The following is a 21,587-nucleotide window of genomic DNA, read 5'->3' as shown; positions in this document are numbered from 1 at the left end:
GGCTCAGTAGTTGTGGCTCGCGGGCTCTAGAGCGCAGGCTCAGTAGTTGTGGTGTACGGGCTTAGTTGCTCAGCAGCATGTGGGATCTTCCCGGACCAGGGCTCGAACCCGTGTCCCCTGCATTAACCACTGTGCCACCAGGGAAACCTGCTGTCATTTATTAAGTTGAGGAAGTTCCCTTCTATTTTTATTTACCTGAGAGTTCTTATCAGGCATGAATTTTGGATTTTTTGAATGTGTTCTTTCAATTTATTGATATAGTCAGAGGATTTTCCTTTTTTTTGTCTGTAAAATGGTGACTACATTGGTTAATTTTAAATTTTTAAATCAGCATTACATTTCCTGGTAAAAACTCCACTTAGTCATTATGTATTATCTGCTTTATATAGTGTTGAATTTGATTTTCAAAAATATTTTTTTTTCAGAATTTTTGCACCTGTGTTTCTGAGGGATACTGGTCTGTAATTTTCTTTTCTTGTTGTCTTTGTCTGGCTTTGGTATCAGAGTAATGCTGACCTCATAGAATGAGTTGGCACATAATTCCTTCTTCTCCATTTTCTGGAATAGTTTGTGTAGAATTGGTATTATTTCTTCCTAAATGTTTGCTAGAATTAACCAGTGAAGCCCTGTGAGTATTGAGTTTCCTTTGTAGGACAGTTTTGTAAAAATTGAATTTATATAATCATGTTATCTATTTCTCCTTGTGTCTGCTTTGGCAGTTGTGTCTTTCAAGGGATTTGTCCATTTTACCTACTCATTATCAAATGTTGTCAAATTTATTGATGTAAAGTTTTTGATAATTTTCTTTTATTATACTTTTAAAAATCTGTTGTGATGCCACTTCTCTTATTCCTATTATTGGTAATGTGTTTCTTCTCTCTCTTTTTCATCTGTCTAGAGGTTTGTAAGTTTTATTGATCTTATTTTTAAAAAACTGCTTTTTTTCCCTCTCTCCATTGTTTTCAATTTTGTTGCATTGATTTCTACACTGATCTTTATTACTTTTTTGTTCTGCTTTGTTTTGCTTTATTTTGCTCTTCTTTTAAAAAAATTCTTAAACTGGAAGCTAAGGTTGTTGATTTGAGATCTTTCTCACTTTCTAATATAGGATTTTAATGCTATAAATTACCCTCTAAGTAATGTTTCGTTTACATCCCAGAGATTTTGATATTTTATGTTTTCATTTTTATTCAGTTCAACATAACTTTTTTGTTGTTGTTGTTGTGTTTTGTTTTGTTTTGTTTTGGCCACATCATGCATGGCATGCAGGATCTTAGTTCCCTGACTAGGGATCCAACTTGTGCCCCCTGCAGTGGAAGCACGGAGTCCTAACCACTGGACTGCCAGGGAAGTCCCTCAACATAAACTTCTGATTTCTTTGATTTCTTCTTTGTTCTGTGGGTTATTCTGAAGTGTCATTTAGTTTCCAAATATTTGGAGATTTTTTTCATATATCTTCTGTTATTGATTTGTGGTTTAATTCCGTTGTGGTCAGAGAACATATTTTGTGTGACTTGAATCCTTTTACATTTGTTAAGACTATTTTATGGCCCAGAATATTGTCTCTTCTGGTAAATGTTTTGTGTACCCTTGAAAAGAGTGTACCGTTGTCAAGTGGAGTGTCCTGTAAATGTCAATTAGATCAAGTTAGTTATGGTGTTATTCAAGTTTTCTGTGTTTTTATTCTTTTTAATTCTCGTTCTACCAATTATTAATTTAAGTTAATCTCCAACTATGCTTTGAATTTGTCTCTTTGTCCTTACTTATTCATTCCTACTTTTTCAAGTTCTGCTTTTAGGTGCTTGAACATTTGGGATTGTTATTAGCTCTAGATGAATTGGCCCCTTATCGTTATGAAATGACCTCCCTTTAATCTTGATATTATTCTTTGCTATAAAATTTACTTTGCCTGATATTAATATAACCACTTAGCTTTCTTTTGATTAATGTTAAGTTGTATACCTTTTTCCATCCTTTACATTTAACCTGTGTTCTTACATTTAAAATGCATTTCTTATAGGTAGCATAATTTTGTCTAGAGCTTTTTTGTATTCAGTCTGACACTCTCCTCTTTTTGGGGGGTATTTAGTCCATTTATATTTAATGTGATTATTGACATGGGTGGGTTTATCTCTGCCATCTTGCTTTTTGATATCTACCTGCCCCATCTGGTCTTTTTTGCCTTCTTTTTGGATTGAGTATTTTTTATTATTACATTTCATTTTTGGCTTATTAGCTGTAATTCTTGGGTTATTGAATGTTTACTTCAGGGTTTGTAGAATGTATCTTTAACTTACTGAAATCTATCTCAAGTAATACTAAGCCATTCTTTTCTATTATATAAAAATTTCTCAACATTATGCTTGCGTTTTTCACTTCTCCGTATCCTGTTGTTGCATACATTTACTTTTCATGTAAGTTATAAACCCCACAAAATTGTTAATCATTTTAAAAGTCTATTTTTTTTTAATTAATTAATTTATTTATTCATTTTTGGCTGTGTTGGGTCTTCGTTTCTGTGCGAGGGCTTTCTCTAGTTGTGGCAAGCGGGGGCCACTCTTCATCGTGGTGCGCAGGCCTCTCACTATCACGGCCTCTCCTGTTGCGGAGCACAGGCTCCAGACGTGCAGGCTCAGTAGTTGTGGCTCACGGGCCCAGTTGCTCTGCGGCATGTGGGATCCTCCCAGACCAGGGCTCGAACCCGTGTCCCCTGCATTGGCAGGCGGATTCTCAACCACTGCACCACCAGGGAAGCCCCAAAAGTCTATTATTTTTTAAAGAGATTTAAATAATAGGAAAAAAAGGCTTTTGTATTTCCCCATATAGTTACCATTTCATTTGCTCTTTCTTCCTTTGTGTTAATCCAGATTCCTCTCTGGTATCATTTTCCTCCTACCTGGAGGACTTCTTTAACTTTTCTTTATAGTGTTTATTTGCTGGTGATAAATGCTTTTAGCTTTTGTATGTCTGAAATAAATTTTTATTTCACCTTTTCTTTTTTGTTTTTAAGATACAGTCACTAAATATAGATCTCTAGGTTGAAGATGTTGATCCATTGTCTTCTGGCTTGCATTGTTTCTGATAAGTAATTTATTGTTGTTCTTTCTTCATCTGTGTATAATGTGTCTTTTTTTTTTCTGGCTGCTTTTAAGAGTATTCTGGTTGCAACTGATTTTAAGTTGTTCATTTATGATGTGTTTTGGTGTGATTCTCTTCATCTTTCTTGTGCTTGGGTTTGTTTGTTTTTAGCTTCTTGGAACTTTGGGTTCATAGTTTTCATCATATTTGGGAAAATTTTGCTATTACTACCTCAAAATATTTTTCTATACTCACTTATTTCCTTTTCCCTCTTCTTTAGAGACTCCAATTACATGTACAGTGGGCCTCTTGAAGTTGTTCAACAGTGTAGTAATGTGCTCTTCATTTTTCTCAATCTTTTATCTTTTGTTGTTTCATTTTGAGTTGTTTCTATTGCTGTATCTTCAGGTTCAGTAAACTTTTGTTCTGCATTGTCTAGTTTGCTATTAATCCAGTTTGACATATTTTTAATCTCAGATATTTTAGTTTTCATCTCTGTAAACCTGATATGTTTATGTGTTTTATCAAACAGATACTAAGTTCTTACTATGTTTCAGATACTAAATTTGACAATGTATTTTTTAAAAATTTTTATTCATTTACAGTCTTTTTGGTCACACCATAGGGCTAGTGGGATCTTATTTCCAAGACCAGGGACTGAACCTGAGCCCTCTGCAGTGAGAGTGTGGAGTCCTAACCACTTGGATGACCAGGGAATTCCCAAGAATGTATTTTTTATTGCAATGCTTTTTCTTTCTTTCCAGCTTTAAAAAAAATTTTTTTTAATTTTATTGAAGTATAATTGATTTACAATGTTGTGTTAATTTCTGCTGTATAGCAGTGATTCAGTTATACATACATATACATTCTTTTTCATATTCTTTCCCATTATGGTTTATCATGGGATATTGAATATAGTTCCCTGTGCTGTACAGTAGGACCTTGTTGTTTATCCATTCTGTATATAATAGTTTACATCTGCTAATCCCAAACTCCCAATCCATCCCTCTCCCACCCCCTCCTCCTTGGCAACCACAAGGCTGTTCTTTATGTCTGTGAGTCTGTTTCTGTTTCATAGGTAAGTTCATTTTTGTCATATTTTAGATTCCATATACAAGTGATATCATATGGTATTTGACAGTGTATTCTTTTTTAAAAAATATTTATTTATTTATTTGGCTACATTGGGTCTTAGCTGTGGCACGTGGGATCTTCGTAGCGGCATGTGGAATCTTTCATTGTGATGTGCGGGCTCTTTGTTGTGGCACACAGGCTTCTCTCTAGTTGTGGCACACGGGCTCTAGAGCGCAAGGGCTCAGTAGTTGTGGCACGCAGGCTTAGTTGCTCCGCGGCATGTAGGATCTTAGTTCCCCAACCTGGGATCGAACCTGCGTCCCCTGCAGTGGAAGGCAGATTTTTAACCACTGGACCACCAGCAAGTCCCTGACAATGTATTCTTTATTGGTGACACTTTTAGTTAGAATGGTGAGGGCAAAAGAATGATTGCAGTGGGCTCAAAAAGTATTGGAGACAATGATTATATAAATGGAGATTTTCTTTTGAGGCATTGTCTGTAAAAGGGAGCAGAGAAATGTGGTGGTGCCAAAAGGGTATGGTGATATTATCAGGGGGGTATTTTTTATAAGATGAGGACATTTTATTGTATTTATATGCTGATGAAAATGATTTTGTAAAAAGGGAAAAACAAGTGATATATGGGAAAGAGAGAAGGTAACCTTAGGAAATCTCCACAAGAGGGATTGACATTCATGCCCAAGTAGAGAAGATTGGCCTTAGAATAGAGCACAATTAGGTCATTCTTTTTCACAGGAGGGAAAGCAGAGTGAATGGGTGTAGTTAGAGATAGGTTGGTAGATTTTCCAGTGATAGTTTCAAGCAAACTAAAGCTTTTGACTGCCTTTACTCAGATTCACTGTATGTTCTGAACAATCCCTGGCAGTGTTCTAGGTGCTGTATATACAGCACTGAACCATTTAGATGGTGTCAATGTGTAGAATAGTTCCTGGCACATAATAGCTATTCAGTAAATGTTTATTGACTGAATTTGGGTGTATATACTCAGGTAACTGTGTTTAGATTTTTGATATTTATGAAACCGCTCAGTTAGCTGCTTAATGATTATTGCTTTGGTTGGGTTGCTTTTACAGGGTTTTGCTTTTTATAGCTTGTCTCATGCTGTGAATTTTCAGTGAATACAGCTTCACGTATAATGTAGCTTAAAGCTTTATATGAAGCTTTAATAGGTATTTATTCTCCTTGTGCACTAACCATATGGACTAAGTCTAATGAGCGGACAGAGAAGGGACAAAGTTTTGATACCCAGGGAGTTTGGAGATGGCATCCTAGAGAAGATGACGACAACCGGGATTAGAAGGGGACGTATAGGAGTGCCAGAAGCACGTGGGAAGATGAGGAGCACAACAGAGAGGATTTCCTACCCATTAACAGATCTGAAAGAGCAGTTCATAGTCATGGGTGAGAAGTTGAGTTTAAGAACATATTTGGAGAGCTAATTTATTAGTGAATCACTATCATTTGCTTAACCATTCTTTATCTGTCCCATTTAAAAACAACACAACAACAAAAAAATCCAGTCTGTTCCATGTTGTTCTCCAGCTACTCCTCCACTTCAGAGTTAATCTTATTCAAGAGTGGTTCATATTTGCTGTCTGTATACTTTCCTCCATTTAATCCTCAGTCCAAGCTGATCTTGCTTTCACTCTCAGTGTCTCACCAAAACCATTAAGATCACCAGGGGCCCATTTTGGCAACTCCAATTAATGTTTTTCATTTTCTGTCTTCATTGAGCTTCTCATGAGCACTGAATGTTGTTTAACCTATTTCTTCCTTGTCTCCCACTATACACTGCTCATCCAGATTTACTTTGTTTCTTCAGTTGCTCATTTTTCTCTTCTATCTCTCCCTCTACCATTAAAAGTAAATTTTCTGGGCATTGTGTTGAGTACTATAAGAGAATACAAAAGAAGAAATGTGTTCTGCCAGTGTGTCAAACATTTGGTTGTAGAAATGAAATAATACAAAAGAAAGAAAAAAGAATTACATGTTAGTGTTTAATTGGATGCACAGTTAAACATGAGGAGAAGTCATGATTCTCCCAATCAAAAAGCAAAGAGAAAAACAAGCATGGTTCTCTTCTACTGTTCCATATCTTAGTGAAGCTAGAAAACCTTATAGGAGTTATGTTTGGCACTTTCCTCTTCATCACACCTCATAGACTGTCACCAAGTCCTAATGATTTTAATTCCTTTAATGCATTTCAATTTCATTCATTTTTCTCCATCTTTATTGTTACTGCTGTGGTAAGTCAGTGGTCTCCAGAGTGGAGAACATATACCCCAGTGTTGTGTGCATTGGAGAATGGGGGGTGGGGGATGAAAAGTTTATTCTTATTTTTTAGTTCTAAAAATCCCAATTTATTTGCTTTTTAATTTTAAAAGAAAAATCAAATATGTACATTTTGCTGTCTCTTGATCCGAATGGCAGATGGTCACATTTTATGTCTGGTATGTGAGGTATCCCAAGAGAAGTTTAGGTCTTTTCAATATGGAAAATTGATAGAGTTGTTTTCATTCATTTGTTCTTCCTAGCTGTGTCATATTACAGTTTTAAGTGTGCTTGGTTAAGATGATTTACAGATTGTATTAACTGGTTTTAATTCAACTAATCTTCACTAATGCACAAATGGCTTAAAAGACATACCTGCAGTGAAACTACTGAATGAAAATAACACTAAAATGCATTTCTGACCAAACAAGAAAATGGCAGAGTTGAGATTGTCCTTCTCGTATTATGAGCTCTTCATCTGCCACTACAAAGTAGAAACAAAGATGCCATAAGCAGAAAAAAGAAAAAAAAAGTCCAGATTATCAACAGTAGTTTGAGCATGCATGTTTATCATTAACCTTGCTTTTAGTGTATATAGCAAGTGCCTTGAGATAGTAACTGATGAAACTGAAAGCATCATAATTTGTACTTAGTGATATTTTGAATTATGTGGTATTCAGTTCAGTCCTTAAACATAAATCAGGCCTAATAAAATTTTATTAAAAACTTCTTTTGATGTTTCTCCCAGTGTTCTATAACCTTTGTTTAAAAACTCGGTCTTTTTACTCCAATGAAAATGACTGAAATCCAGTACAGAGAGAACACAGAGAAAACATACTAAAATGCATTCCTTTGTCAGGAAACACTATTGAAACAGGCTTAGAAAGCAAAGCTAAAGATTCAGGAAACAAATATTAGAATAAATCGTGCATTGCACAAAGTTAGCTATATATAGATTGATGAAAGTGCAGGTGCTTCTGGTAGTATCAGTTTAAGATATTGTTAGATTCTTTTTCAGTTATAAAATACTTGAAAAGCAATTTTTTTGTGTGTGTACCACTCAAAGAAAGATATAACAGAAGTTAAATCCTAAAGTATAAATAATTTTTCCTCCTCCTTCCTTCATGGAGAACCTGTGTGGCACTCCCATATACCTTTTATACTAACGCAGAAGCTCACTGATTATTTGTTTAATGACATAAGAAGTTAGCTCACTTATAAAAAAAAAAAAAAGAAAATAATTCATCGAAAGGCAGTGCTTAATCCATAATGATTCTGAAGAATATCTGGCTCTGACCTAGTCCCCCAAACCACTACAATGTTAGTATTTTAAAATAATCACATCAAAAATAAATGTAGTATCTGTACCTCTCTATCTTGAATTATATAAATGCATAATTCAAGCTAAAAAAAAAAATGAATTAGACACCTCCTTCCCTTCCTTTCTCTCCCTCCCTCTTCTCTCCTTCCTCCCTCCCTCCCTCACTCCTTTCTCCCTCTCCCCTCTCCCCTCTCTTTCACACACAAGTCCCAAATACATTAGATCTTTTCATAACATATTTAAAATAATAATAATAAATTAAACCCTCTTCTTAGAATAAAAGTGATGTCTTAATGAATGAAAAAGTAACTGCCTCAAGCTAGGAAAACAAGATTTTAAAAATAATGTCATTACTATGTATTTTTTATTGTTGACAGAAACTATGATGATTGTCATATGTGCAAACTTTAAACACTTAGAAACAGAATTTTCTAACTTCAGTGGGTTTTGAACCTATTTCCTAAAAATATTAAACCACAACCTTTTATTTTCTTGAAAATCTGTTTTGTATCATTGAACATTGGAAATCTGTTAGCTCAATTTCAACAGAAACCTTTGCATAATTAAGGTATAAGATTGAAATTTTGGTATCATGATTTAGTAAGTATAGCACTTCCATTTGTATAGCTGTGTCTTTGTGATGTCCAATGAAACCAAATATCAAGCCAGTTTTAGTGTCAGACCTTTGAAGCACTATATATTTTTTTGTGTGTGTAAGAAAAGTGTTGTTGTCATTGATAAATATAATTTTTAAATTACTCTAGAATATTATTTTATCTGAGCCCTTTAAAATTTCAATATTTTGGTTTTACATAATATATACTAGTTAAATAATAATGCATACAATATACGTATTTGGGAGATACAAATGCAAAAATTTCTTAGTGGTGGGGGGTACATGATCAAAAAAGCGTGGCGACCAGTTTGTTTAAGCTGTTGTCATCTCCTATTTGTACCACTGCAGTTATCTCCTAACAAATATCTTTACTTCCATTCTAGATTTCTCAAAGCTGTTCTCTACTTAATAGCCAAGGTAATCATCACAATATGCAGATGTGCTTTTATAATTCTTCTGCTTAGTAAATTGCACACACACACAAATCTTTAATATGGTCTATAAAGTCTATAAACTATGTGATCTAGCCTCTCTGGTCCTGAGTCTAATTTCTTAACCCTCTTCCTTCTGTACTTTTTCCTCCCATGGGCTGCCTTTAAGTTCTTTATACTAGCTGTGCTCCTGTTCTTTCTTGCCTTTACACATGCTTTTCTCTCTACCCTAAACACTTACCTTTCCCTTCATTTCCCAGTTTACTTCCTACATAACCGTCAAATTTCATACTGAACAGTACCTACTCAGGGAAGCCTTTGTTCATTTTCCCGATCAGGGGTGTGTGTGTGTGTGTGTGTGTTTGTTTGTGTTTGTGCATGTATGTATGTATCTGTATGTGTCTGTTTCGCGTGCACACACACACACAATTGTAAGCTCTTTTATAATGCTGTGTAAGCATTTGCCCTTCATTGTACTTAACACAATTGCTATTTTACCTTGATTTGCATGAGTAGTTGCAAAGATATTCATTGACATTAAGCTCCATGAGGACAAGGCCCATGTCAGTTTTTGCTTAATTCTGTTTTTCCAGTACTTAGATATGTGAATGAATGTTTTATCAAGGAGTTTGGGTTTCATCCCTAGGAAAAACAAAGAGCCATTGGAGGCTCTGTGAAAAATAAGAGTAATGATGACATATACTAAGACTTGGGCTTTAGAAAGGTCAACTAGAGGCTATAGCTGAGTGAAGGAGAGAGAGACTAGAGCCAGGAAGATCCATTAGATGGCCATCGTAGATGAAGAAAGGTAAGGACCTAAAGTCTTTGCAGTGTAGATGGAGAGGAGAAGGTGTTGCATGTAGTAGATGGTCTGGAGACAGAATCCAGTCACATTGGTAACTAGCTGACTGACTATTGTCAGAGGTGAGGGGACGGAGTCAGAGATTACTTAAAAGCTTGGGCTATTCAACTTTTAGGCCATTTACTAGGTAAATGAGTATAAGACAATTAGCCTTTCAAGGGGGGGTGGAGAATTCTTTTCATTTTTAATAAGAATCACAGGAGTGACCTCTTGGCCACTGCTATATTTAAAGAGTTTTTTAGAATAGCTTTATTGAGATATAATTCGCATACCATGCAAATTATCCATTCAGAGTGTACAATTAAATGGTTTTGAGTATATTTATAGACATATGCAACCATTACAACAGTCAATTTTAGAACATTTTGGGAAATTCATGGTGGTCCAGTGGTTAGGACTCTGCGCTTTCACTGCCAAGGGCTTGGGTTCAGTCCCTGGTCGGGGAACTAAGATCCCACAAGCTTCATGACACAGCCAAAAATAAACAAACAAATAAATAAATAATTTTTTAGAACATTATCACCTCAAAAGGAAACTCCCTACTGTTTAGCTATCAACCTTTTCCCCTCTGTTCCCCTCCCAGTGCTACCCAACCACTAATCTGTTCTCTCTATAGATTTCCCTTTTCTGGACATTTCATGTAAATGGAATCATATCATATATGGTCTTTTACAACTGGATTCTTTCACTTGGCATAATGTTCAAGGTTCTTCCAAGTTGTAGTATGTATCAGTTCCTTCATTCATTTTTATGGCCAAATAATATTCCATTGTATAGATGTATATCATTTTGTTTCTGAATTCATCAGCTGATGGACATTTGGATTGTTTTGAGCTTTTGGCTACTATGAATAATACTTCTGTAAACCTTTGTATGCAAGTTTTTGTGTGGACATATGTTTTTGTCTCACTCAGTTATACACCTGGGGGCAGAATTGCTGGGTCATATGGTAACTCTATGTTTAATCATCTGAGGAACTGCCAGAATGTTTTCCAAAGCAGCTAGCCACACCATTTTGTATTTCCCATTAGGCTTTCAATTCCTCCACATTCTTGTCAACGCTTGTGATTATCTGTCTTTTTGATTCTAGTCATCCTAGTGAGTGTGAAGTGGTTATCTCATTGTGGGTTTGATTTGTATTTCCCCCCAGTGACAAATGATGTTGAACATCTTTTCATGTGCTTTCTGGCCATTTGTATATCTTTCTTGGAGAAATGTATAGTCAGATCCTTTGCCCACTTTTTCATTGGTTTACTTGACTTTTATCATTGAGTTGTAAGAGCTCTTTATATATTGTAGATACCAGTCTCTTATCAGATATATGATTTGCAAATATTTTCTCCCAATTTGTGTGTTGTCTTTTCACTTTTTTTTCTTAGAATATTTTTGTTTTTATTGGCATTATTATTATTTTATGGTAGTGTCTTTTCACTTTCTTGATGGTGTCCTTTGAAGCACAAAAGTTCTTAATATTGATGAAATCCAATTTACCTGTTTGTTTCTTTTGTGTGTTGTGCTTTTGGTGTCATGTAAGAATTCTTTGCCAAATCCAAGGTCATTAAGATTTGGGCACTACATTTTCTTCTAAGAGTTTTGTAGTTTTATCTCTTATCTCTTACATTTAGGTCTTTGATCCATTTCAAGTTAATTTTTTTAAATATTGTCTGTGGTAAGCATCCGACTTCATTCTTTTGCATATGGCTGTTCACTTGTCCCAGAACCTTTTGTTGAAAAGAGAATTCTTTCCCTGTTGGATGGTCTTCACACCCTTGTTGAAAATCAGTTGACAATTGATGTAGGTTTACAGTTTTTTTTAACACCAAAACTATATTTTAGCTTAGCTACTGTTTGGATTTCTCTTTCACAGATAATTCTGTCATGAAAGGAAGATTGTGCTTATTTTTAAGTAAGCTGTTAAGGATGTTAGGGATGTTTGTGTAATCTTAGTACTACATTGTGTACCACAGACTTAACCTAGGAAAATGCACAATTTGCACTTGTGAAACAGCTGTTCTGATCTTGAAAGCTGAGTTTGGAAAGTCATGTTTCTTTCATGGACAGTGACATTTTGGTTTTCTTTTCTTTTCTTTTTGGCTTTCTTTTTACGGATGCTTCCTGAATGCCAGGCACTGTGCTAGTATAGGGCTTACAAAGAAGTGTATAAAACGAGTATGGAAAATCTCTTCCTCAGTTTGCTAACTGTAAGATATTGGGAGCAGGGAGAGGAAGTAAAATGACATGGGAATAACATAGTAGGAGTTGCTAGTTCATAAAAGTGGTATATTTTGAGTCTATATAATTTGTACAGCTATTTTCACTCTAGTATATGGTTATTAGTATTACTTTTTTAAAAATAACATTTTCTTAAGACCAAGAATTAAATTAGGATATGAGTACCATGGATGCTGCTGAATAGAAATGAATGATAAAGAAAGACTTACATAGCTTGATGCTTTTTGTATTAAGCTCTGGGAAACTCTGTTGCTGACCACAAAATTGCTGAGGCTGATCAGATGGAATCATTAAATTCTTTTGGTGTTTTTTTCTTTTATGCATTCTTAGGAACTCAACAGGATCTTTCATTGAATTAGCTGGAATTGAATAGTTTAATTTGAAGCATTTTTCTCTAATGAACCTTTTTCTCTTAATGTCACTATATAATTTTATGTCCCTTTTTCTTAGGAGTCTCAGCAGTCCAATTTTGGCCCTGGAGAACAAAGTGAGTATTTCTTTTCTTCTTGGTTTTCAAATTAAGCTGTTTGTTGCGCATTCATTTCTCATGGTCACATCATGTATTTCTTTAATAATTCTTTTGTATGTCTTATCTCAATTTAAAAAATTTTTTTGGCCACACCGCATGGCATGTAGGATCTTAGTTCCCCGACCAGTGATTGAACCTGCATCCCCTGAAGTGGGAGCGTGGAGTCTTAATCACTGGACCACCAGGGAAGTCCCGTATCCCAATATTTATGATCTGATGATCAGTAATGGATTGAACTGAATCTTGGCTTGAAAGATAAAGAATTAAAGATCATTGGAGATGAAAATTAACGATTTTTACTAAGTATTTGAACTAATAGTTCAGAGTTCATGAATTCAATTTGATGGGCACCTCATAACCCCAAGAGCCATACTTCTGTCTTTCCATCTCCTTCATGAAGATACTGGGTTCTATTATGGTAAAACTCTAGGCAAGAAGGGGTCATTGTAGCTTACCATGGCTCTTCTCTTCCTGTATCTATATTTATCTATTCTTCCTGGGTGTTTTTGGCTGGGAAGAAAGTCTGCTGTCTGCTACACAACCCTCCTCCACCTCCACTCTCTTGGCCTCTCAAAAGAACTTGAGGGGAAGATAGCTTTGGGGAATTCAAGTGTGATTTAAAGAGTTGATGGCTGTGTGAATTGGTAGTGGTAAGGTCAGGAACCTTGCAAATATCTGGGCTTCACCATATAGCTCTCTAACAAAACAAATGTTCTTTTGCCAAGAGCATTAACTTTTCAGATAGATTTACTCTGGTAATAAGCTATTTTGGGAGATTAATATGTGGAGCATTTTAATCCTTAGTTGTCTTTAGTGATCTTAAAGCAGAGACAAAACTAGAAGAATATCCATTTTAAGGTTAACAAACTTTTTATGTATCTATTTCTTCGTTCTGCCTTAAAGCTGCAGTTACAGGAAAAAAAGGACCCAACATTGTTGATATGCAGTAAATAGCTAGCTGTAGGCCAGAAAGTTTACATTTTCTCTTAAAATCTTTTAAGAATGTCTCATCCTTACTTCTCCCCTTCCCCCATTCTCCCTCCCCAAAGCTCCCTATTGGCAACCGGGCTCATAAGCTGCACCTACTCTTTATTACCTGTATTTTTCACTTAATTTATTTTAGAACTGTTTTTATATCAGTATAAAGCTCTAGTTCATTATTTTTAAAAACAAAATTGTGTTATATTGTTGAAAGTATCGTAATTTGTTTATCTAGTCCCCTGTAGATGGACACTGGTTTCCAGTTTTTGCTGTTGCAAACCATACTATAATAAACTGTGTGTGTGTGTCTGTGTGTGTCTGTGTGTTTATGTATTCCTCTAGATACACCTGTAAGGTAAATTCCTTTCCTTATGATTGCTAGGTCAGTGGATATGTGCATTTACAGTATTGGTAAGATAATATTATCAGATTGCCCTCCAGAAAGATTGTATGGGTTTATAGCCCTACAAATAACATATGAATATGCCTATTTCCACCAGTATTTCATATTATTGCATTTTAAGGTATTACCAACTTGATGGATGAAGAATTTTATCCCAATTTTTTGATTTATATTTCTTTGAGGTTATATTGATAGATATTTTAAAATATAAGTAGCCATACTATAGTTGCTGATTTCTGCATTCCTTTTTGTTCCAGAAAGATATAATCCTTCTTCTAAAACTTCCAATGGGCACCAGTCTAAATCGTAAGTTTATTGCTTAGTAAGTTTAATGTTTGTCTTTTTTGCTAAAAGTCTAACTGTGGTATCGATATTTAGAACAACACTTAGAAATATGTACTTAATCTTTTAAGGCGGGGTAGGCAAACTTTTATGTAAAGGGCCAGATAGTGAAATAGTTTAGGCTTTAGGGGCCAAATGGTTTCTGTCTCAACTACTCAGTTCTGCAGTTGTAGCATGAAAGCAGCCATAGACTATGGGTGTGGCTATGTTCCAATAAAACTTTCTTTACAAAATAGGTCTAGATTTCGCTTGTGGACCATAGTTTGCCTACCCCTGCTCTGCAATTACACTTTTTTCTCATCTTTCAGAAGTGTGTGTGTTGATAGTTTGTTTTTAATAAAAAAAAAAAACACATGAAAAAATATAGGATTCTTCTTAGTAAGCCCTCCATTTGACCACTAAGTGTAGAATATGAAAGTAACATAGTTCATACTGTCTAAGTTTTCCTACTTTTATTTTGTAGGTAGACCCAGGAATATATTGGGTTGGCCAAAAAGTTCATTCGGGTTTTTCCATAACATCTTATGAAAAACCTGAATGAACTTTTTGGCCAACCCAATAAATCAAAATATGATAGGGTGGTATATTGGATGATAATAAATTCCGAGCTTAAAGAATGAACTAACTACTGAATTCCTGAGACCACAAGTTAACCCAGTGATTAAAACAAAATTCTAAAGAAACTGGCCACAGTGCTAGCTTTATACCATAACCACAGTCTATACTGATAACCTCAGCCTCTTCAACTAAACATAGTGGGAACTGAGAATGAAAATATATGAATGCAAGGAGTTTAGCCTCACTGCTGAAGAATTCAAATTATGTAAATTCCTATTTATCATATTTATTCATGGGCAGAAAACTGATGGGAGCTTACAATGTATGTGCATATCACTTTGGTTGCTGACAGAAAAAAAGCATGAAGGACCTTGAGCGGTCTGGTAAAAGCTTTGACATATTCACATGTGTAAACAGGTTCATTGAGCTGCCATTATTAAAGCGTAAGGGCTGAGAGAATTCAGAGTAAGTACATTTCTTTACAGGAAATCAGTCATAAAGATGCACTAAGCCCTTTTCCAAAAGAAAAAACTCTTTTTCTCTGTCCCACTTAATTGGTCATCCTTAGAACACTTTTCGTGTAATCATGTGGTTACTTTGTTTCAAGGTGATCTTTTATGTGATACTCTGAATTTGGGATCAGATTTAGAAACTCAGGTTAAGCTTTGAAGGGAGAGTATAAGTAGTTGTTGGAGTGAAAGAAGATTTCCTTTCCACTGATTGGAGACTGTCGTGAAATTTTAAGAAGAAAGGTAAATGGAGCTAGTGGTAATGAGAAATTAAACATTTTCTAGTTGTAGTTCTTCCTAAGCTTTGTATTAATTTTTCCTTTCTTGTAAAAAGGCAAGGAGTGTTTTGTGGTTCATTACTCAGTTTTTAATTTTGATTTTGATTTTATGGCCTTAAGGAAAATTTAAATCTGTAATTTTACTTTCAAACACTAATTCCAGAAACTATCAACTTATAGTATTTATTTGTGTTTTTTTGATCAAGGAAGATTTGGAGACTGGAGTTTATTTTTAATTTATACATGGTTATTTCTCTTGTATAACCAAGGTTCTTACCCAAAATTGTTACATTTGCAAGGATCAGTCGTCTTTCATAGCAAGGCATTTATGAACTAGAACTTTGACTGTGTGTTCTGGTTTTCACAATCGCCCAAGTGTACATATCTCTTCATGAAACACTGGGGACAGTGAAAGAGAATTGCTGATGCTTTCATTTTATCTTCCTTCCTTTTAGGAGTTATATTTCTCTAGTGGACTGTTGGGTATGCGTATGGTCATTTGTTTTAATAATGAAAGAGTTTGTGTGTATGCAATTAGAGAAAAGCTAGAGATAACAGAAGTGAGTATAAGAGTTTGTGGAAGGTAGCTTTTGTTTAATTAGAAAAGAAAGATGAATATTGTACTTATGGAAAAGTGAGCTTCCAAAACTGTTAAATTCCACCTTTCTTAATTTTTTACTCTAGATGTGCACCAAACCAGATAGAGTAAGACTTACTTGTTGTTTTCTTTATTTTTCAAGTAAATCTTTGGCTACCACAGTGATTATTCCTAGAATTATTGGTAGATATTTAATACTCTGGTATGCCATGATGAAGTTCCAAAAATAATAATCCTTTCTGCCTTTTCCTTTTAGTATGTTAAAAGATGACTTAAAACTAAGCAGCAGTGAAGACAGTGATGGGGAACAGGTATGTCTACTACTATATAATTTTGCCAGTTTCATACAGTGTTTTCATTGTATTTTATAAGAATTATAATTGAATAATACATTTATGATTCAGTTATTTAAAATAAGTTCCTTCCTGCTGTCTGACACTAGAATGTTATAGTTTTCCGCTTTGTTTTTAAACCTCCATTTTTTTCTTATTTAAAAAAAACTGGCTTTTTCTTAATACTTATCATATATCAGAATATACTCGTGAAGCATGAGATTGTTGACAAGAAGAACTAGTAACACAGCTTTTAATCTTATCCTGGCAATTATTCTTTAGGTAAAAAACAGTATTTTTGTAAGTGTTAAGTGACCATTGATGCATACATTAGAGAAGCCAGTTTTTCTATTAAAATTTCAGATATTGTTCACATCAAGCAGATAGAGTACTATTTATTCATTCACAGATTTCCTCTCATGTTTTAATTTTAGGATTGTGATAAGACAATGCCAAGGAGTACACCTGGAAGGTAGGCATCCTTTTATTTCTTGTTTTATTTAGAGTGGAAGGGTCAATCTGATAACAGTGTAGTGATAGAGTAATTGACCTTATAAAGTAAATATTATCGATTGTGATGGTGGTTTTACAACTCTGTAAATTAACTAAAAATCATTGGATTGTATACTTAAAATGGGTGAATTTTATGGTGTGTAATTTACACCACAGTAAAACTGGTTTTTAAAGGTAAGTACTAATGGCTGAGCCACATTTCAGATATTTTTTAAGGAAGTATTTATTTCATTTATAATGAAGTTCTAGATTCATAGAATTGTAAGAGCTTAACAAATAGTAAACATTTTAAATAAAGTTCATTGTCAGATTTGAATGCTTACCTGTTGTCCCTCTTAAAAAAAAAAGCTTTTGGTCATTTATATGTTTTATCTCTTTTAGTAACTCTGAACCTTCACACCATAATAGTGAAGGGGCAGATAACTCCAGGGATGATTCTAGCAGCCACAGTGGATCTGAAAGCAGCTCTGGATCTGACTCAGAGAGTGAAAGTAGTTCCAGTGACAGTGAGGCAAATGAGCCATCCCAGAGTGCATCTCCTGAGGTGAGAAGGGGGCAAGGGGATGCCTTCCATAGGCCCTCTGAAGGCCCCTGGTGATGGCCAGTTAAGACTAGTTTCAAATATAAAACTGAAGAAAAGAAGATTACATATTCTGACAAAAAGAAACTGAACTGTGTATCTTGGAGGAAATTTAGATACTTCAGTGTCCTTGTTATGGGAACATATTTGGTCTAGAATAGGGAACATTTGCGGTCATATTTCAGATCACTAAAATATTGGATTTATTTACTTTGGGTTTTATTTTTGTTTCAACCTGGTAATTCATGTTATTTAGTTATGGTGAAAAAAAAGTCTTAAATAGTATAAATTCACTGTAGGTTGATAAAATGTTGTTAAAAATCTCTGTGGTACCTACATCATTTGTTTACTTTCTGGAATTAAATGTACTGTATGGTCATTTGGATTCCTGACAGGGATATTCAGTAATTAAAGGCTATATATAACATTAAGCTTATCTTCTCATTCAAGTGATTAAAGCTATTAGTATTTTTAGCCTTTTGCTTTGGTTCAGTCAGAACAATGAAAAACAAATGCCTTTGTGGCATTAGGCATTATGTTTTTCCCTCTTCCTTGAGATTTTAAAGGAAGGAGAAAGTTTGAGTACTGAAAAAGCATACTTCTTTCTCTGTTTTTCAGCCTGAACCACCTCCCACAAACAAATGGCAACTTGATAATTGGCTGAATAAAGTGAACCCACATAAAGTGTCACCAGCTTCTTCTGTGGACAGTAATATCCCATCATCTCAAGGCTATAAAAAGGAAGGCCGAGAACAGGGCACAGGGAATAGCTATACTGATCCAGGTTGTCCTAAAGAAACAAGTTCTGCTACTCCTGGACGAGACTCCAAAACTGTCCAAAAGGGATCAGAGAGTGGGCGTGGGAGGCAGAAGTCTCCTGCACAGAGTGACAGCACAGCACAGAGGAGAACTGTAGGCAAAAAACAACCCAAAAAGACTGAGAAGGCAGCTGCTGAAGAGCCCCGCGGAGGCCTGAAGATAGAGAGTGAAACCCCTGTAGACATGGCTACCAGCATGCCCTCCAGCAGACACAAAGCAGCTACCAAAGGCTCAAGGAAACCCAATATAAAAAAGGAGTCCAAATCTTCCCCTCGACCTTCAGCAGAGAAAAAGAAATACAAGTCAACAAGTAAATCTTCCCAGAAATCAAGGGAAATCATAGAAACAGATACCTCATCCTCAGACTCGGATGAAAGCGAGAGCCTTCCTCCTTCCTCACAAACTCCTAAGTACCCTGAGAGTAATAGGACTCCCGTTAAGCCCTCCTCAGTGGAAGAAGAAGATAGCTTTTTTCGGCAACGAATGTTCTCTCCTATGGAAGAGAAGGAACTTCTTTCACCCCTCAGTGAGCCTGATGACAGGTATCCACTTATTGTGAAGATTGACCTGAATCTCTTGACTAGAATACCAGGAAAGCCTTACAAAGAAACAGAGACACCCAAGGGGGAAAAGAAAAATGTTCCAGAAAAGCACACAAGAGAGGCTCAGAAACAAGCCTCAGAAAAAGTTTCCAACAAAGGCAAAAGGAAACATAAGGTTTGTAAAGGGTTTTTGTTGTTGTTGTTTTTTGAACATCAGCATCTAGAATGCAATGGAAATCTCAGTAAGCCAAAAAATAGCTAGTTGAGTCAGCTATGAGGGAAAATAGAGATGAGCCTAAAGCCTCAAAGAAGCTACAGACACAAGAGTCTCTTGAAGACCACTGTGCCTCTTCCTGTCTCTTTAGTAAAGAATTATAGTTTCTAATCAAATAAGAAATGAGCCAGTGCTTCTGTTCATGATGTGTGCTGGCCAGTATAGAGGTGAGAGTGAAGCAGAGATTGCAAACTGGCCTTCACAACATTCTTAAAATTTTGGTTTTCAATGTCTTTAGTTGGGATTATTTACTCTTCAGGTTGTCACAGTCCCGAACACTTTTTTCTCTCGTATACCCAGACCAAGTCACACTTTTTAAATTACTAATTCCAGCTAGTGAATTGACTCACCAATTTTAACATGTCCTTAAGAATTTCACCAATGCATTGTACATAGCTATGCCGTAGCTTTTTTACCTTTCAAACGCCCATTTCTGCAAGTTCAGAACTAAAAACATCTGCTGACACATTGCCAGCTCTCATCCCTAAATGCTTCCAAGATAATTTGGGTTTAGAGACAAAGCTTGGTATATATTTTAAGGTCAGCTTTTTTTAGACCCAGGAAATGTGAAAACTCATGGATATCTGTGATTGGAGGATAATAGACACATAATGAAAAGAGCTGAAAAACTTACCTATATAGATAGAGATTCTTTGGAAAAAACAGCTTGATCTTTCAGCTCTAGTGAGACATGTTTACAGGAGAGTATATTTTAATAATCTGTATTGAAGAATAATATAATTTCCCCTGATATATATGTGTGAATATGATTGTAGAAGACTGAAAACATGAGCAGGTGGACAGAATAGATACCAGAATGGCTGTGCCAGGTGGACTCAGAACAAAACTCCAATCCCAGTTGACCTTGAGAAGCTCATGTAGGAGGATAGGAAGAATATAGCATTTTCTTAAAATGAAGTGAGCCAGAGGTTTGTCCTCTCTTTTTTTCTTAAAACCACAGTACTGTGTGCTGCTGCTGATGTGTATTTGGACAAACGAGAATAATACTTCTTTTTTATTTGCACCTTCAGAAGTTGAAGATTTTTTAAAATTTGAATTTCTAGAAAACTGAAGCTTACTACTTTCAGTGCTATAGCTAATGAGCTTCCATTATTTTAGTAAAGGGATGTTTTATTCAACTAGTAAGCTGTTTAGAGCTGCTAGACTCTAGAGCCCGCAGCCTCAGATTGCTGGACTTGGTTATGGGATTTAATTAATAGAATTACATGAATAAGAGCTTGTATATGATAGTTCTGCTCTTTAAAAAACTAAGGTGTTTCTTATGGAATAAAAAAAATGGTCCTTTTGTCTTTAAAAGATACTACATGTTCTTGTAAAATTTTCAAACATTTAAAATATAATATAGAAAGTGAGTCTTTTTTACTCTTTTGTTTAAAATTTTACAATATATATAACTTACAATAAAAAATCCCCTTCCTCTAAAAGAAGTGGCCCTTATCTCCTTCCCTCCCCATCTCACTGGCATATATTCCTCACAGGTTTTTTATATTAATAACTATAAGTCAAATTTTGATTTTATAAAATGTATGTATATCACCAGGAAACTGGGTGATGATCCCGCATCTTGTGGGATCTTAGTTCCCTGACCAGGGATTGAACCCGGGCCCCGGCAGTAAAAGCACCGAGTCCTAACCACTAGACTGCCAGGGAATTCGCAGTGATGATTTTTGAGATTTGCTGCTTTGGTAAAATTAAGTGTCAGGGGCAGTTCCTGAAGGTAAAGCAGATAGTACTGAGAAGAGACCCAGCCAAGGATAATGAAGAATGTGGGTTCCTTTTTCTCATGTTTTCACATGTCCAACTTTAATCATTTGTGTATGGGAACAAATTCTTTTGTTATGGCAGAAAGTTTGCAATATTCGTGCCCTGATATTTAAGTCAATAGGAAATCTTAAATTCATCAAGCAAGTAGCTTGGGGATTATAGACAGGCCCATAGCTTTTGTTTCACCAAAAAAGTTTTTCAAAAATCATTAGGCTTGACTATAAGTGAAAAGATGGACAGTAAGGAGTATTGATGAAGATATGGAGAACTGCAGTGCTGGTGGGAATGTAAAATGATGTAGCAACTTTGGAACATAGCTTAGCAGTTCCTCACAAAGTAAATATGTAGTATTACCTTGTGACCCAGCAATTGCACTCATAGGTATATACCCAAGAACAGTGAAAACATGTCCATACAAAAACCTGTACTTGAAAAGTAGAAACAACTCAGTTGATGAATGGATAAATAAAATGTGGTATATGCATACCACCATATATTCAGCCATAAAAAGAAATAAAGTACTGACAAATCTTACAACGTAGATGAACCTTAAAAATATTATGCTAAGTGAAGGGAGCCAGACACAAAGGCCACACATATTGTATGATTACACTTTATGAAATGTGTAGAATAGGCAA

At 35.3% G+C, this 21,587-nt stretch overlaps 1 protein-coding gene across 6 annotated transcripts in view; it reads left to right on the top strand.

The window, feature by feature from the left end:
- AFF4 (ALF transcription elongation factor 4) overlaps positions 1 to 21,587 on the top strand; it is a 98,010-nt gene that overhangs the window by 49,761 nt on the left and 26,662 nt on the right. For all 6 annotated transcript variants that reach the window (XM_082378899.1, XM_082378901.1, XM_082378898.1 and 3 more), the window contains 6 exons: positions 12,357 to 12,393; positions 14,077 to 14,125; positions 16,361 to 16,415; positions 16,871 to 16,908; positions 17,331 to 17,493; positions 18,148 to 19,065. In XM_082378899.1, coding sequence (XP_082235025.1) covers positions 12,357 to 12,393; positions 14,077 to 14,125; positions 16,361 to 16,415; positions 16,871 to 16,908; positions 17,331 to 17,493; positions 18,148 to 19,065 — 1,260 coding nt within the window. The remainder of the gene's footprint in view (positions 1 to 12,356; positions 12,394 to 14,076; positions 14,126 to 16,360; positions 16,416 to 16,870; positions 16,909 to 17,330; positions 17,494 to 18,147; positions 19,066 to 21,587) is intronic.

The sequence above is a fragment of the Balaenoptera borealis genome (assembly GCF_965194805.1).
Source record: "Balaenoptera borealis genome assembly, chromosome: 2".
Taxonomy (NCBI): Eukaryota; Metazoa; Chordata; class Mammalia; order Artiodactyla; family Balaenopteridae; genus Balaenoptera; species Balaenoptera borealis.
This window is presented reverse-complemented; position numbering and strand designations above follow the sequence as displayed.